The sequence below is a fragment of the Lytechinus pictus genome, chromosome 3 (genome assembly GCF_037042905.1).
Source record: "Lytechinus pictus isolate F3 Inbred chromosome 3, Lp3.0, whole genome shotgun sequence".
NCBI classification, from domain to species: domain Eukaryota; kingdom Metazoa; phylum Echinodermata; class Echinoidea; order Temnopleuroida; family Toxopneustidae; genus Lytechinus; species Lytechinus pictus.
Genome location: NC_087247.1, coordinates 6,549,100 through 6,568,509, shown reverse-complemented (window position 1 = coordinate 6,568,509; position 19,410 = coordinate 6,549,100). Strand labels below are relative to the sequence as shown.

Below are 19,410 nucleotides of genomic sequence, written 5' to 3'. Positions count from 1 at the left end.
AGACTCTATAAAAGTGAGAATATAAGTGAAATAAGTACTTAAGTAATGAGAGAGTTGTACGTGTGTGACATCACAGATCTTGGTCGCATTGCCAATGGGAGGATCTACATGGCATTAGTGATCTCAATATTTAAATGATCATAACTTTCTTATTATTTATTCAATCTTCCTCAAACTTTCAACAATATGTTTCTTTGATTTTTCTCTTTGATATGGATTCAGCTGGTTTCAAGGGTTTCATTCTCCTTTAAGACCATACTGCATAGTGTATTGTAGGTCAATACTGTATAAGCTGTTTGTTGTTTGCGGATTTCGCGATTGCCGATCAGCCGCACGCGAAAATATTGACACATTTAATTACAGGTGCCAATGTCCCCAACAGAAAATCTTTGCTATTGCAAACATCCTGTGTAAGCATACATTGATAAGCACCTACATGTATATATGTACAAAAAATAAGGTTGAAAAAGTATGGTTAGTAATTCAAAAAGTTAGCTAGAATTTCACTTTTTTTCCATTTCTCAAACAAAATCAGAGCCTAATTTATTTCCCGACATATTTTTAACCATATGTATCCACTCACTGCAATATTGCAATGTATTTTCCACAAAATAATTTGATTTTATTGTCATCTGGTTGACTCTTCACACAGATATTGGCAGCTATTTGCATACTCATTAATATTTATAAGTCACATGACCATAGGTTTTGAGGGTGTAAGATTTTGTTCACAAAATTCAAAATTTTTGCACTAAAACCAACATTTTAAATAATGAATCTAACAAAACACAACTTCCAAAGATTACTCTTACTGATCAAACTGTGACATGATGAATTTTCAGATCTAAAGGTACAAAAAAGTGAAATTCAAGCCACTTTTTTCACACTTTGTAAGTGTTTTTTACAGGGACATATTTATGTACAAAAGACTTCAGAAGCAATCAAGGGAGTAAATTTTATGCCCCATAACTAAAAAATTACAGACGGCATAATCGCAGTCCAAATGGGAGGTAAAGCTCCCCCCAAACCTATGCATCTTCAAACAATACCTTCTCATCCAAAAGTTAATCTTCAAACTAAGGCCTTTGTCCAAACCTCTACTCCTCCACAATCTCATACCCAAAATTTTGTAGGGCCCAGTAACTCCCCTGCACTTTCCACTGCGACACAAAAACCACCACCGAAATAAACAATGCACAACCAATGCCAGTGGAAATCCCACGCAGCAATCGGCTAACAATATGCCTCAACTTTAGTCTTTTGGCTTCAATCAACTAATCGCCTTTTTAGCCTTCATAGTCAACAATTTAGACGGTAATAAAACCAAAAGTAACCTCATTAAATTGGTGGTGGATGCGGGGAGCAAATGCTTCGGCTATACAGCGGAGGCAGAAGCTATTCACGCCATGCTTGTGGTGGATAGCTTAAGCGCGCTGTATGTCTTGCAGTGGAATGCTCAGGGTATTTACATCAAAGGTCCTGAAGTAAAACAACTACTGCACAAACAAAAAAATAAACCTGATCTTATGTGCATACAAGAAACATTGAATTTCATTGTAGGGACAGTGATTTTCCGTTTCAAAAAATTGCCTTTTCCGTTTCAGAAAATCTCAAATTCCGTTTCAGCATGTCAGAAAACGGAAATTCCGTTTCCCCATAGACTTTGTACACACGGAAATGTGACAATTCCGTAATACACATTTACATGCACACTCGCACTGGTCAAAATTTGTATCTGCTACTGTACCAACAACACAATAAAATCCGTTCTAATCGGATCTATGCGGGTGAATAAAATATTTTAACACACCCATTTTGCATGCATACATCCTCACCTTTCATATTATTAGCATTATTTCACGGTGAAATGATATTTCATCGATAATTTTGGGGGTTTTTGGACATCGTTATCATCAGTCATCGTCTTTTCCCAATCCGCCATCTTGGATTTTAAGACCACGGTATCGTGCTGTTACATCTTCAAACGTAGAGGGCAGCAACACACAACTGTGTACATGTAGTTGAACGATACATGTGTGCATGTGAAGCCCAACGTAAACCCGGCCGGCCGGGTACGGTACCGGGTACGGTGCGGGGTACAATCGAGTGTGCTGATGTCAAGTGCAGTCACGATGTGTGAATTGTCATGATAGTAGCGAAGTGAGATCGTGTTTTCTGGGTTTTTTTGGCCATTTAATATTCTCATTTTGTTGTGATTTTGGAGTAATTTCTGTTGCTATTCTGTGTATTTTGAGGGAAAATACGTTTTCCGTGATTTTCCGTTTGAAATGCCATTTTCCGTTTCAAAAGGCCCTTTCCGTGAATTCCGTCCGTTTTCCGCGATCGCGGAAAATCACTGTCCCTATCATTGATCAAAGATATACTTTAATTAACTATTTATTGCAGGGAACCCATACTAACAAGCTTTGCTTTCCAGTGGGTTCCCTTTTTTCATTTCTGTATGTTATATTTTTGTGTTTTGCTATACATTGTAACTTTTGTTAAATTTTGGAATGAAAAAGAATACATGCAATCAATCAATCAAACATGGTTAGGTGTTAGAGTAGTAGATTTCGATATAGATGGGTACACCCCAGAATTGGGCAAAACAGGGGTGGGTCCGCCTTTCATGTCAGAGACAGTATAACTCACCTGCCACTATTTACTCCTCCAGAAAAAGAATACCAAAAAGAACAATTGGATCCTCTTCTTACACAGTTATCAACTTTTATAATCCAAAATCTGTAAGGACCGACCATCTTGACTCAATTTTATGTGCTAGTGACCAAAATGTAATAGTATGGAGGGATTTAAACAGTCACTACCCATTGTGGGGGAGTGCAAATCGGGATCAAAATGGTAAAATTGTTGAAAATTTCATCTCCAATAAAAATCTGGTGTTACTAAATGATGGGAGTTATACACGAATTGACTTTGGGACTGGCAAATTGTCTTGCCTCAACTTAACAATGGTTTCAGATACACTTGCTGCTAGGAGTCGGTGGGAGGTGATGAGTACTACTTTGGGCAGTGACCATTTTGTAATCCAAATTAAAATTAATATGAACGAGAGGAATGTCCCTATTAATAATTCGCGACCCCAAAACCGTTAATGGGCTATTCATAAAACAAATTGGGAAATTTACAAAAAAGATTTGAAAAATATCAACCAAAGCCAAATATTCACGGGTTCTACCCAAGATTCATGATATAAATAAATAAATAATATAGGATTTGTATAGCGCACGTATCCACCTTGCTAGGTGCTCAAGGCACTCCTATATTACCCGGCTAAGCTAGTCTACCGATTCTGGGGCGCACAGCTTTTTTTAGGAATTACTTCCTGCCGGTACCCATTCACCTCACCTGGGTCGAGTGCAGCACAGTGTGGATAAATTTATTGCTGAAGGAAAACACGCCATGGCTAGGATTTAAACCCACGACCCTCTGTTTGAAAGGCGAGAGTCAGAACCACTAGACCACGGCGCGCCCACATATAACAATTTTATTAAAAAAATAGAAAATGCAATTGAATTATCTACTTAAAAAATTAATCCTAGAAAATCATCTCGCCCACCAAACTCATGGTGAACCAAAGAATGCAATGATGCTATTAGATTAGAAATCGTAATAGGGCCAATTGTAAATTTCGCAAAACTTTCTGACTTATTAGATCATAAACTGAAAAAGGCAGTGGCACAAAGAAATTTGAGACAAGCCAAAAGAAACTATTGGGAACAATACTGCAATACAATCAATAGATTTACCCCACTTACAGATGTCTGGAAAAAAGTTAGAGCTTTACAAAAACCACAAAATAGACATTCTAACCTTCTACTAAAAATTGATGGGCGAGTTATTCATAATGACGAATTGATTGCAAATATTATTGCAGATAGTTTTCATAATCCAACAGAATTAGACGAAGAAACGTCACTCAATAATACTGACTTTGGAAATAAAGAACCCGTGAATAATTTGGAAATAATTAATGAAGATTTCACTCATAAAGAACTTGTTGAAGCATTAAAAGCCACTCCAAACACAGCCTCAGGGCCTGACAATATCAGGGCACTGTTTATAAAAAATCTACCCGATAATGCAATTGTCTTATTGCTTGATATTTTCAATTTAATTTGGAAATCCTCAATTGTTGTTCCAATATTAAAATCAAATAAAGACAAATCAGATGCTAAATCTTATAGACCGGTTTCATTAACCTCGTTCTTGTGCAAAATTATGGAAAGAATGATAACCAAATGACTATTTTGGCTAAACGAAAAATACAATCTGATATCACCCCTTCAATCTTGGGAGTGTTTCATCAACATTTTCATCCGACAAGTTGTCAGATCTGACATCTTTCTCTGATGTTGATTGGCTGAGAGGTATTGTTACTATGGTAACTGTCGGATAAAATGGGACTTGTCGGATAAAACGTCTGACAAGTCCTTTCATGAAACGCTCCCCTGGTTTCACTCCAAATAGAAGTGTTTTCAATAATTTAACAAGACTCGACAAAGATGCTTATAAATCATTTATGAATCACGATCTTGTTGTAGCAGCTTTCCTTGACCTTGGGAAGGCTTTTGACAATGTTGACCACAAAATTCTGATATTGTAATTACAAACTTTTGGTTTCTCAGGTCATATCCTTGATTGGATAACCAAATTTATCAAAGATCGAACTTACTTGTACAGAGTAAGGGTTAATAATTTAATTTCACATCGAAAGGAAATAACAAAATATGTTAAAATATGAAATAAACATTACCCAAAATTTCATGTTATATCACACTTTGCTAGATAGACTCAGTGGAGGGGGGGGGCGTTTGCAAAAGTCTCTCACAGTTTTTCCAGAGTAATTTTGGTCACCACCTCTGTTTTTTTCACCTGGATTGACTTGTCTCAACAAAATAATGAAAATTAAATTGAAAAAGAATTTTACCTTATAAGGCCTATAAATAAGACTAACACCATGGTAATAAATGGTGAATGAAAATAACTATAACACTATGATAAAATAAATGGTGCATCAAAATCAATATAACACCATGATTTGATAAATGGTGCATAAATATCAAAGCTGGCACAAAAGCCAATCAAATTTTAATTTTTTAAGTTTTTAGCTGGCACAAATAGTCAAATTGACTTACTTGCCAATAAAAATAAAATAATAGATAGATAGTTATGAGGAACATAATTTTGCACGTGTTTTGCACTAGTTTTGCTTCAGAAATTCTGTGAAAATGTTTGGTACATCTTCTGATCGTGAATTTCAACAACCCGCGAAAATGTCGGGACCCCCGCGATACGTGAAAAATTCTGTAAGTGAAAATAACAGGTTATACAGTATATAGTTTCAACTCTATTCTCTATTATGTTTTTACTAGGTTTTAGGAGAGTATAGTCACTCAGAGAAGTCCACTGTCCCTGGTTCTGAAGCTATGGCTGGATTGTCTGCACTACTCTCCAAACCAATGTCCCCTGCTACCAAAAGTTGTGTAGTGACAGCCATTACCAAAGTAGTCTTGAAGAGTGGACTAGCAGCAGAAGATGTTACCAAGGTTGCTCAAACTGCCCAAAAGAATGTTCATCTCAAACAGGTACATGTACTTAATACTTCCAATACATTAGATCCTGATTATCTGATCTAAAAATTTGTTAATTTGCACTGTGAAAATATTATTGCAACCAGCATAATTGAACCAAAACCTTTCATCTTTGAAATATTCATGACTTCTTGAAATATTATGATATATCAGACCTGCAAACCAGTAAATTTTTTTAAAAATTTCTGTAAAAATATGAAAGTACGATTTGTCATTAAGAAAATACAAATTTTAAAAATAAAACCCTGTTCATCATTATGTGTATGTGTGTACAGGTTTCTTGTGAATTGGAAGTGCTCTCTTCACATCCAGAACTGATAACAGCATTGCCAAGTGTAAATAAGAATCAGGTAATTATATTATTCTGTTGTGATTATTTATCCATTTTGCTAATAAAATCATAAAAGAATGGTATGTAAATGTATAATTTGTAGACCTTGTTTATGAACACCAAAGGTTTTCCATTGTATATGTTTTCTTTGAGGTGCTGTATAAGTATCAATTTAGACACCATTCTGACTACCTTCCTAAAACTAGTTTACTGGATACTAGTTTAACGTGTAATGGGAACAGTCAAAGTGATCTTGGAAGCCACCTTGCGATGTAGTTTTCAAGATCGCTTTGCCTCGTTTAACTGGTTTTAGCGTAAGTGTTCTTCGGGAAGCGATCTTCGCACATTTTGAGCGCACTACTCCACACGACGGGTGTAGAGTGCCTGTGCTGCGGTTTCGAATTTTGCGCGAAACGTGTCACCCCACTGAGAGCGTTTCAATAGCAAAAACGTTGCTTTACGTGAAGTGATTTTGAAAACCACTTTCGGCTGATCAAGTGGGAATGCTAGCAAAGCAAGAAACTAGTTTCCTGAACTGGTTTCTAGTAAACTAGTTTTAGAAAGCGTAATGAGAACGGTGTCCTATATTGTTACTATTATAATAATTATTAAATGACAAAAACCCCATATGGCATCACAAAGGCTGACATACCTCATACCCTTATTTCAAAGAATCCTTACTTTGTTTTACTTCATTTTCAATAAATGTTATTTTCCGCCCCACCCTGACACACACATTAAACACATTAGATGATATTTTCAATGTCATTTATTTATGTATACTAAGAATGAACAGTTTCAAAACAAATTAGTCCTCATTTTAAAATTACTCATACAAACAAATCACCAAATTATTTGGGAACAAAACAAAACAAAATAGTCCTTAGTATATTGCCGCAAAGAAAATAGTTCAACAATCTATTTTGTTCAAAATAGTATAATTCCTATTTTAGGTTGATCAATCACACCATGGTCCATATTCTGAACTCTGGTTCAACCTAAACCATTGTCAATATCTGTGACTTAACAATGGAAAGCCGAATCTGACACAAACGTTTTACAATTTATACTTGTATTTATCAGAACATTTTAATACTCAATTGAGAATTGCTTCGCAATGACAACCACAGTAATTTTCTTCATCAGCAATGCAGCACACATATCAAATGTACAATGTAAACAAAGTTCGCTAGTTTGAGTACATTTGCTCCAAAGGACCATTTGTAATGTAGTGATTTTATGTATGATTGATGTTTAGTTTGACTGGACTTTATCGTTCCTGGATGACTACGTTTCTGATGCCTTGGGAAATGGAGCCGCTCCTTACAAGCCCAAGCAGCAAAGATCCGCAGAAAAACACAATAGTCCTGAAGGTAGCATCATTTCCTTATTCCTTTTCATATTGACAAATTAAGAGAGTTCCTCAAAATGAAGAAAAGAAAATTAAGAGTGTGATAAATTGTCACCTTTCTTTTTATTGACAATATACTGTAGGACAGGACATTCAAAATATGATAATTTTCACCTTTCTGCACTGTTCCTCTTCAGTTAGAGATTAAAAATAGAACTCTTCAGCAGTTAAAATAAGTTTAAATGTGGTAGAAGTAAGTGCCATTTTTTTTAGGGGGGATTGGGGTGGCAAGTGACTTTCTCAATAAGAAAATTTTACATTGTTATATTAGTTGGCACATTGTTTTTAGTACCGGTACCCGTTTATTCACTTTTTTGTGGGGGATGGGGAAATTGCCATTAATTTGGTCAAGTGGTTCTGACTATTATCTTTCTATTGGAGGGTCATGGGATCGATTCCCAGTTATGGCTTGTTTTCCTTCAGCAAGAAATTTACCCACATTGTGCTGCACTCGACCCAGGTGAAGTGAATGGGGTACTGGTTACGATTAATTCTTTGAATGCACTGAGCAACTAAAGCGGCAGCTGGAGCTAATGCCGGGTTTATTATAATTATAGTGCATCTCAGAATAGATTATATCTAGACAGATAGCGCTATATAAATGCCTATTATGATTAAAAAAAATTATTTTCTTTTATTGTTTGAAATAGAAAATTAGAAATACTCTGAAAATTTATTTTGCTCAATTGATCGTGGACCCGGCAGCCACTGTGGAGCCCCTGATCGACGCTGCTCTATCCCTTAAATCGTTGAACGCCAAATAGGGTAGCAGCAACTCCCATCTTTAAAGTCTTTTGATGTGATGCGGCCGGGGCTCGAACCCCTGACCTCCCAGTTGTGAGACAGACGCTCTACCAACTGAGCCAGCACATTGGTATATTATCTCTTTTTCTTGCAGTGATGAGGCCTTTCCTTTCCGGTCTGAACTTCAGGCCGTATGAGTCCCATTCTGCATCAGTGATGACCCCTACAGAATCTTCTAGCTCTGTACCCGTCAACAACCAAGAATCTTCCTCGTGGTCACCGTCTCAGTCCCTTAGCTCAGGGGCCACAGGAAACAGTGTTGATACAGAGTTAGCAACGAGGTAGACATATATTCAAGTTCCCAGTTTGCCATTTTCTATAATGCTGATTCTGTGTTCTTTGTGATGTACAAAACATGATAATGCAAGTGTATAAAGTGAAAATCTTTGGAAAACTGAAGTTTCCATTATATACAAGATGTGCGATATATATGTAAAGCTTTGTGAGCACATGTGAAACACTGTTGACAGGTTTGATTGACAAATTTTCCACTGATGCAAGGCTTTGTTTGGGATTTTACTTTGATTACTGTATTTGATAGAAACATTTTTTTTTTTCATCTGAAGCATTCTCTTTTCCCTGAAAGTCTGTATTCCATGTCCTTATTAAATTCTATGAAAATTTGTGTGTTTTCTGTGTCCTGGAAAACTGGGGACTTAAGTAGTTACTTTTTTACAAACACTACTATTTTCATAAAAGTTGTATCTGTGGACAAGGTACATGTACAGTACTACTATGTAAAAAAAAAAAGACGAAAATCAACCAAGTAATTTCTATCCAAATATGGTGAATTCAGAATTCATGACCCCACCTAGGAATACTAGTGTTTGGACAATTCTCATGAAGCTTTTTTTTGGGGGGGTGGGGGGGGGCAAAAGTCAATAAAGATATTAAATTGACCTGACCTCTTACTTTTTGCAATGTGATCTAACTGCCATGTGGTCTAATAAAAGTGATAGTAGACTAAGTGGGTATTGGATTGAATTGGCATAGCCTAGTGAGACAAAGTAAATGGATGAAGCGACAGTTAGATCAGATGAACTTGTTGTTGACAAAATGAGATTAGATTTTGACGGATGGAACCAAACAGACATTGAACTGATTAGGATTAGACCGGGTGACAATTCATCAGGATATTGTTTTATTTATTCAACAGACCATCTTTGAAAACTGAAGGTATCCAGAAAGTTTGGAGCCAGACTGGCTACAGTAGAGCCAATAAGGATATCAACAAGAAGAAGCAATCACCAAAGAGAAGCAGTAATGTACAACCAAGAGGGGAAGAAAGCAGGACAGAACCTCCAGTACAGGTAGGGAAGTTTTCTTGCCAAGCCATAAGGTAGGGTTAGACTAGAGTACTACTCAGGTTATAGATAGACATGTATAGTACTACTGACCAAGAGTCACATGGAATATAGTTCTAGGACTACTCCAGTGGTCTCTCAGGTTTTGCATTTGGAAATGTATCCTCCATGGAGACTTGCCCTCCTGGGAGCTTTCCTCTGAGGGAGTGTTGAGTGAGGGGATTTGATCTTGAGTGACTTGTTCCCAAGCGTGAATTTGTCTGTTATGAAACAGAACTGCCAACCATTACATTTTTTCATCCAAACTGCGATTGTCTTTACATATTTTTTCCTTCAAAATCTTTTGTTAGTGAGAAGAAGAATCTTTATACATGTATGTCTTTATCTAATAAAGTTGACAGAATCATACTCAATTGGATGAATGTAATTCCAGATAACTGGTCCTAGGTCATTTGGGGTCAAAGTTTAGAAAATACAGTTTTGGGTGAAAAATACAATTTTGAGGGATCGTGGAATAGTTGCTCATTCCCAGAGGTTGGCAGGTCTGGTTTTAAGGTTTGTGTTGACAAATTCATATTTTTTTAGATTCTTTTATTTTTGTGGCATTGTGATTATTTTTTGGTTGCACAAGTTAGGCAGCTCTGTATAAAACATTTGTTCTCTCTCTATCTCTCTCTCAAGATGAGTCCAGTAACAGCGGTTGGAATGACAACTGCTCATCCAGCTGAAAGTGAAGAGGAGAAAAGGAAACAAGAATTGGCAAAGGCACTATTTGGTTCTGCAAGGAAACAACCAGAGCAAAATGAGGTAACTCCCAATCCATTGACTCTAATTCATACAGACAACATCAATTCTCCAAATCTGATGGGATGAATGTTAAGACAAGGAATAAACACTGAATAACTCAAGAAAGCTATAAAGTTCTACATTTGCCATGGGTAATTGGGAGAAAGGAATTTCTTGAATACTTGAGCACTTTGAAATATCAAATGCTGTATAAAACTTAATAATAATAATGTCATATTTTACCTGGGGTAGCCACTTTAGTTCCGAAAACTGTTCTCCCAGCGGGCCCTGCTTAACATGATTGTGTTATTATTATTACCCCGGCTTTTGCACGGCTACCTTGATCAGGCGCTCGAGCTTTCAAGGAATTCCTTCCTAATGGGTACCCATTCACCTCTCCTGCGTTGAGTGCAGCACAATGTGGGTAAATTTTTAGCTGAAGGAAACATGCCATGGCTGGGAATCGAACCCACGTCCCTCAGATTGAAAGACGAGAGTCTAAACCACTAGATTAATAGAGTTGTCTATTATTATTATTATTATTATTACTATTAAAATGATTTATCTAGTCATCTTTGTTGCATTGGTTTACAGCTACCCCAGCTCCAAATGAAATCCTCTTCCACAGCCAAGCAATCATCATTGAAAGAGAGAGGCAGTCCTGAGGCCTTTGCAGATTACTGCACAGAAGAGGGTCTCAGGATACGTGGAAACATGGGCCGGAATATCCTATTGGATATCGGAAACCAGGGTGTGGAAGATGAACGGAGCACTCCACAAGGTCATTCATCAATCCTGTATGGCTCCAACCGACATAGCGACTCTAAGACTATCAAACATGACATGATGCCTAGAGATGTTGTTGATTTGGAATCAAAGTCAAACCATGGTGTTTCTTTGCTCGATGAAGACCAAACGTTACCGTCCTTGCCGGACAATCTGGAGACCTGTCCCAGTAGTCAGGTAGCAGAAGAACTGGTGTTTGATACCAATTTAAGACTGACGATGAGGAGAGTTTGGCAGAATGAAGCTCTCGCTCTGGTTTTCTTCGTCTCTGCACTCACACCGGTAGAGGAAGTGAGGATTACGTTAGATGTTCCATCAAATATGAAGGTAAGTTACCCAGTGATTATGATATTCCATCGTTTGAGAATGATATAATATATTTTTAGTTACATGCAGGTTAATTGTTTATTAATGAGTCATCAAATTTTATTTCATGGCTTTTAGAAGTTAATCACAATACTATGAATATGGATTATTGTAGATATTAAGGTGATGTAATGATGTATTAAAGGTAAAATGAAAAAAAAAAAATTGCAGTCACATGATTACTTACATTACTAGCTGAATAGGTTAATAAAGAAACTTATAGCTCCTCAGTATTTCAAAGATTACGTGGGTTGACTATCTTCCTCTCACAAGTTTTTTTCAGTGCATAGAGCATATATTGTTACCCATGGTTAGCGATATTTACTATATTGCTGAATATGAAATATGTATCTACATGTGTATATCTCATCATTTTGTTTAAAGGAGTATGAAACTCTTGGAGCAATTTAGCCTGTGTGAAAGCAGAAAATCAAAGATGATATATGAAAGTTTGAATACAATTGGAGAAGCAACAGAGAGTTCTAAGCACTGTCGAGATCACTCATGCTATAGAGATCTTCTGATAGGCAATGCGAACAAGATATGTGATGTCACACATGTACAACTTTCCCTATGTACACTGAAAATATACCCTAAAGCATCTTCTTTTTTTCTGGGGGGGGGGGTATTCTACTGATGTAACAAACAATGCATCCATGATATAATGCTGTAAAACCTCTATCCTCTCTTGAAAAATTAACAAGATCTTGTGATAGATTAGATAAAAGAGAAAATGTAAATGAAATATGTTTGAAAGTAGTGGAAAAGTTGTACGTGTATGACCTCACAGATCTTGGTCGTGTTACCAATGGGAGGATCTACACATGTACATAACATTAGTGATCTCAATATAATAATAATAGTAATAGATGGGATTTGTTATGCGCCAAATCCACTCTGCAGAATGCCCAAGGCGCAATATTCAAATGCTCATCTTCCTCAAACTTTCAGTGATTGGTTTCTTTTATTTTTCTTTTTTTATATGAATTCAACTGGTTTCAAGGATTTCATTCTCCTTCAAATTATTTAAATGGTTACGTATTGTTTTAGATTTCAATACACTTGTGTGTTGTTATTACTAATACCATGATGGATTATATATTGACTATTGTGTACAAATATGAATTTAGATAAATAGATGAATTTATGTCCTGAAAAGTTTTGTCTTGACTTTAATCAAGTGCTTGGGTTATTAGGCAACTATATCCAAATTAATCCTTGTATATATCCAACCTTTCCTTTGGGTTAAAAAAAAGAGTTATGATTATGCTTCTGTTGCAGTGTACGATAGACAGTGAAGAAACCAATGTGATAGTTGTTCCACCGTCCGGAGTTTCACAAGCCAAGTTGACGTGCAGTGTACCAGCTGCTAACATGAGTCTGGGAGGAGAGCTCACTTTCAAGGACCCCACCAAAACTCTCAAAAGATTGTTCTTCCATGCACCGATTCATATCAAAGATTTATTGAGGTAAGTGTAGTAAAATGTTTCAAATGCAATGCACCTTTTTACACTTTCTGCTCACATATTGTCAGGTTGTATTGTTGAATGTTGAATTAATTGTTGAACCGTAAAAAAAAATGTCCATTCATATATGTGTCAATCAGCACTTAAATTATTTCATAGATTGAAAATTGGGTTATGTAATGGTTATGAAAGATTTTTTATTTGTCATTGCACAAGAGACACCATTAATATTGACTGTAGTAAAAAAAAAAAGTATTTGAAGAAATTTTTTCCGAAACTATTGTCATATTTTTTATTAAAAATTGCCAAGAGGGATTTTGTATCTTCCAAGTTACTCACTTGTATGCAAAGGGGTATCAGGTTTATTCTCATTTTCACTTCTAACCAACATGATATCTTGAATTTTTATTAGCTTCAAGAACATCAAAGGCTCTGGGCTTTTATTGAAGGTAATATATACTTTGTATGTTATCGATCCATATTTAGAACCAGAGAAATGACAACAGGGGAGTTTGGGAAACTTTGGACCGAACTGAGCTTAGATCAAAGACTCATCCAGGATGCCAAGGGTTGGACAATTACAAGTGTCATGAACAAGATGACTAGTTTGCAGCTGTTTCCTGTTGAGATTATAGGTAGGTATCACTGCATACAGTACACAAAGGTTATGACCCCTTGATCCCCGGTGTTTTGTCATCAATGCGCATGGGTCAAGGGTCATACAATTGTGACCCCTAGACCCCTACATTTAATGACATAAAGCTTATATTCGGTTGAAATTTATATGTTTCTTGCTAATATTAATTGTATTTATCACAATACCTGACATAGGGATCAAAGATCATATACTTTCATCACTCATTGCATTCTATATTTATAATATACTTCATTTCATTGGACCCAAAATGATAAATTGTTTACACCAACTTACATTCTAAATTTCTATACAATTAACTTGTATTTCTATAGATGTTTAATTAGAAAATCACCAAAATACTGACATTCTCTGAAGTAATTGCCTGTCTATAATGGTCTGAAGCAAAAAAAAAAAAAAAAAAATTTAAATGGTTTTTTCCCCCTTCTCGGTCATAATACATACAATTTCTGTTTTGTTTGTAGGTGAGGAGGGCATCCTGGCTACATCTCTTCTCCAGTCTTCTATCTGTTTGATACACATCAAGCTTAACAGTAACAAACTAGACATCTGGGTCAAAACCAAAAGTAAACTCCTTTCTCAGATCCTTGCCAAGAAGTGTGCCAGTGTCATAGAGGAGGATCTAAAAAAGTAGTAAAAGAGCTCCATAAGCTGGATTCACAACTGGGAACAGAGCTTAAGCAGCTGCCCGTTTTAATACTAAGGATGTGTAAAAGGTTACTACAGATGAGATGTTGCATTTGATGTCAGATATTTGATTCCACCGGAACCTTCAGAAGTTGTATTTTGATACACATCAAGGTCAACAGTTAAACAGAATTGACATCTGGGTCAAGACCAGAAGTAAACTCCTTTCTCAAATCCTTGCCAAGAAGTGTGCCAGTGTCATAGAGGATCAAAAGAAGTAGTTAAAGCTATAAAATGAAAGTAGTTGCAGTAAAACACTAATTTCGTGAGAAAGTCTGTAAAACCAAGGTTAAGTATGACTATATCATCGTGGATCTAGATCTGGTACAGTTACATAAACTGAACTTTGTGAAATCATAAAATCTAAGCTGATATACGATCACACTGAAGATAGCCAACACAGATAGGCACACGTGGGACAGTGTATTATTATTGCTGGAATAAAGACCCGACGGAAGTGACCGAATCCGCGCTTATTTTGCTTATTTCTCAGCAATTACACAATTTCTTCCAGAATCCTTTGGCACATATTTTTTATTCATACAAACAGACATTTGGGTGGTCATTATATTAGATTCTGTAAAGTCATTTTGAGATCGTTACCAAAACTGGAATTTACCTTTAAAGAGCTTCCTAGGCTGGATTCACAACTGGCAACAGAATTTAAGCAGCTGCCCGTTTTAATACTAAGGATGTGTAAAAAGTTCTGGAGATGAAATGTTGCCTGTGATGGCAGATATTTGATTCTACCAGAGCCTTCAGAAGTTGTATTTTGATACACATCAAGGTGAACAATTGAACAGAGTAGACATCTGGGTCAAAAGCAGTTAGTAAACTTCTTTCTCAAATCCTTGCCAAGAAGTGTGCCAGCGATATAGAAGAGGAGCAAAAAAATTTGTTGTACTACGGAGCTTTAAAAGCTGGGTTGCAGCTATTTCAAGAGATGCCTTTTACTGAGGATGTGTAAAAGATTCTAAAATTCAAATGGATAATGAAGTAATGAAGAAACACACAAGCCAAATTCTGTCCGAAAGCTTTGGATACAATGTTTGGTAACATCTTCTTGTGGTTTGTAAACAGAAACTTTCATTATCCTCAAAACTGCAATTTAATTGACACTCTTCCCATTACTTTGTGCAAACGGTAAAAAACAAAACCCATTATGATGCTATATTCCAGACAAGTTCTCACACACTTTGGACTACTGACTTATTTAGTAGATGCTTTAGTCAGGTCAACAGGGTCATAGAAGGTTTAGAATTGTTTTCTCTTTGTTTTGGGTTGACCAGGTCAAGTGTAACCATACGTTTCTCTCCTTTCAGTCTTTGTTTTTCCTTCAAGACTTCCTCTTATAGGATACCTTATACTTCCTGTCTACTTGCATTGTTTACATGTCTCTGTTTTGATAGGAAATACAATGAAAATGAAACTTTGTAGAAGAGTAATCCTTGGCTCATAAATCTTTGTAGCAGAAATCTTATTAATCCGTATCTTGATTGAGAAATGTTGATATGTTAATTGGCAAAACAAGCCAGCAACCATAATAGCCCTACCCCAAGTCCTCAGTTACTTACATCTAGCCATGGGCTCGTAACACAAAGCTTAGCAATGATCGTAGAACATTTTTCTACAAATGATTCCATTGACTACAATGTACAATCAATCATTAAAATCAAACATACGATTAATCGCTAACCTTTGTGTTACGGGAACCAGGTTCATTACCCAGAATGCAATATTCTCAGCAGTGTAGTCTTGTAATATAGGCCCACTTAAACGATAATACACTAATTCACAACTCAGTACATTATCATATCGCAATTATTATGTTACCAAGTCGCAAGACATGCCTTTCTTCGCAAAAATCTGTTTGTTTCTCTACACAAATATAATGATAGCTAGCCTAATTTGATCCTCCATATTACTAATAGTCATCTTAAAAGGTATAGTTTAAGACTAGTCATTTATAACACACTGTCCAACGAGAGACAACATGCAGTGTTGCTCAGTGCACTCACATTTATCATTGACAAAACGATAAACCACAGGAGTGTTTTACGAGAGATTTAAATGTGACTACAAGCCACACTTAAATAAATACCCACTTGCAATTGCATGCATTATAACATACATCACCACATTTTTTCAAGTCATGCAGAGGATGTGTGCTACTGTATAGTAATCAGTGAGACTGTGCATTGAATATTATGTGGGGCTATGGTATTTCATACCCATGAACGGCTTGGTGTACTTAAAGGGGAAGTCCACCCTGAGGAAAAGTTTGTTGTAAAAATATCCAAAAAAATAATTTAAAAATATTGGCGACATTTTGAGGAAAACCTTTTCAAGATTAAGAAAGTTATTAGAATTTTAAGTTTTGGATTTGTGATGTCATAAATGAGCAGCTGCCCCAAATGTTATGTAATACAAAATGCATGAATTTCATTTTTCAGTGGTTCCTGATGACTTATTTCTGTTTTCTATTCATGGTCGGGTGTGAAATGATTTGTCTATTGATATACAAAAGGTACAGTAAAAACCATTTTTAATTTTCTGAGAAAATGACATTTTCATTGATTTCTTACCATTCGCTATGTAGGAATGCTGCTCGCATGTGACGTCACAAATCAAATAATTAAAATTCTTATAACTTTTTCATTCTTTGATGGATTTTTCTCAAACCTTCGGCAATATGTTTTATTATTTTTTCTGCTATTTTGACAATAACCTTTTTGTCAGGGTGAACTTCCCTTTTAAGGAGATACCAACCATGGTAACTACCATGAAAACCTTGAATTGACTGGCAGCAGAACACTATTGCCATGGTGTTTTACCATAATGGCAAAATTACCAGCAGAAGTCCTTTATGGACTGGGTCCCTTCACTGCCTTTGATTTACTGAAATTATTACTGAAGTCATTTATGCCACTGCTACCTTTAGAAGTCTTTCTAAAGATATGCATAATTGGTAGGAAAATGGTACAAACTCACTGATATCATAAAATGGAAATCTCTTTAGATTTACGATGATCATGTTTTGCATATCCTTTGAAAGATCAAAATTGAGAGTAGACTTGTTCTGGGGGCCATTTCACAAAGCTGTTCGTAAGTTAAAAGCGACTCTAAGAATGACTGGTGACTCTTTCTTGTGGCAGATATGGATCATTAATGTTTATTGGTGATTATTTAGAGCATAAGGAAGGTTCACCAGTCGTTGTTAAAGTCGCTCTTAACTTCCGAACAGCTTTATGAAACACCCACCTGGACTGTTTTTATTAGACTCAGGGAAGAGCAAGCAGTGGTTAACAAATCATTGCATGCCCTTCCCATCTTATGTCTGCTCAGTGCATTAGAATTTGAAATGTGTATTGTATGAAATAGTCTTTCATATACTGTTATTTCCAAAATGATTGTGCAATTGTCATCATATTATAATGGCTGAGTATGTAATATGATGGCCGAGTATGTTTTGTTTATATTGCCTTTTTGTACTTGTGAAAGTGATGAGACTTTTTTTTATTTATGTACCTTTTTCACTTTATAGTGAATTACTGCTGCAATTGCTTTGTCACAAAATGAAATTATAATTTAATTGTTACAAAATGGTCTTTTAAAAATTGAAAATTATTGTGAAGAATGGGACATGTGATTATGTAGAAATTTAGAGGTGCTGTGTCCATAGGCATTCCCAGTGAAACTTATTGCCTTGATATTTGCTGAATATGTTGATATTTGAATGACTTTGTCATATGCAACCCGCCCCCTCCCCCCCATTTTTTTTACTATGTTAACATGCCCATTTAACCACCATCTTGCCCTTTTTTTTGTAATTATTATTGATACTCAGTCAAAGAAATACAATTACAATTGAAAATTGAAATAATACATTTACCGTAGGAAGTTGGAATGCTGGGGAAAGAAAAAAAAAATTAACTATAGCAATTGCTTTCTGTCTCAATGCCAAGGGAATGAAACATTACACATCAACATAGTTGAATATCGTATGACACCGCAATACATAGGCCCTGGAACGTATGAAGGAAGTACTTAAAATTATTTGAAGTTCTCTTTTTTTCGAGAGACAGTAGAATGAAAGTTAAGGTAAATTGCCACTAGGTGTACACCCGCTTTGCCTGCTTTCCATTTAGTCTTGTCCCACATTGTCTAATTTGTCTTCAACCAGTTGGTCTTCTTGCCATTTAGCCCGTTAACCACTTTGTCTAATACCCAGTTGGTTTATTACCACCTAGTCTATATGACTAGATGAACTGTTCGTGAATCAAATTTTTACTTTTCAAAGGGCATCAATATTAGTATGCAAATTAAAAATTAGACCATATGTGTATTAGACGTAGTAGCAATGAGACCAAATGGGTATTTAGACCAAACAGCAATTAGACCAAATGTTTTTAGCCCATGTATTATTAGACTTTCTGAAAAGCAGATCATGTGAGTATAAATCCCATATAAAGCCTTCTGTTATTTGCTGCTCATTCGTTCATGATTCAATAAATATGATCTCCTCATTCATTGACTTCTTAACCCTAAATATTTTTTTCAGTATTGTATTAAGAGAAGGAAATGAAATTTGACACATTTCAATTCCTACCAGCAAAATGATTATCATTCAGTATTGGACCACTTCAAATATCAATTGCACATTTTATATGGATAAAATTGGATCAGTTCTTGTAAACTGATATTAATACTAGCTACATGTATAATTGCATGTGCATGCATATGCCTGTGTTACCAGCAATTTACATATATAAGTTGGTACATAAAAGGCTGGTAGCATTGTAATCTAATGAGAATTAATCTAAATTGTCATTATAAGTGCACATCCATGTTGTTAAACAAATATAAAAAAATATACAAGACAAAAGTAAATCCATGTTTTATCTCTTGTTCTCTTTCTCTTTCAGCCCATTGAAAAAAAATATATATTTTTTGATTGATTACAAAGATTTATACTACCAAAAAGAGCCAAATATATGTTTTTGAGAGGATGAGAGTTACAGAAGGGAAGGTGGAAAGAAGATATGATAAAGAGAAGATTAATCGAGAATAGAAAATACAAAGAGGGAAGACAAATATTTGGTATTTACTGCACACCACATGTTGCAATCCTCTTATGCCTTTGTGAAAATGAAATCCTGTATGGACTGCATTGCATATCCTGGAAATAAAACCATTACTTCC

The 19,410-nt window shown here is 35.7% G+C and overlaps 1 protein-coding gene across 2 annotated transcripts in view; it reads left to right on the top strand.

Moving 5' to 3' along the window:
• LOC129257923 (AP-4 complex subunit epsilon-1-like) overlaps nt 1-18,736 on the top strand; it is a 39,047-nt gene extending 20,311 nt beyond the window's left edge. For both annotated transcript variants that reach the window (XM_054896359.2, XM_064096228.1), the window contains 10 exons: nt 5,394-5,606; nt 5,888-5,962; nt 7,202-7,316; nt 8,253-8,439; nt 9,315-9,468; nt 10,144-10,269; nt 10,843-11,361; nt 12,682-12,869; nt 13,353-13,501; nt 13,986-18,736. In XM_054896359.2, the coding sequence (XP_054752334.2) occupies nt 5,394-5,606; nt 5,888-5,962; nt 7,202-7,316; nt 8,253-8,439; nt 9,315-9,468; nt 10,144-10,269; nt 10,843-11,361; nt 12,682-12,869; nt 13,353-13,501; nt 13,986-14,155 (1,896 nt within the window). In that variant the 3' untranslated portion in view covers nt 14,156-18,736. The remainder of the gene's footprint in view (nt 1-5,393; nt 5,607-5,887; nt 5,963-7,201; nt 7,317-8,252; nt 8,440-9,314; nt 9,469-10,143; nt 10,270-10,842; nt 11,362-12,681; nt 12,870-13,352; nt 13,502-13,985) is intronic.
• Nucleotides 18,737-19,410: the final 674 nt, after the last annotated feature.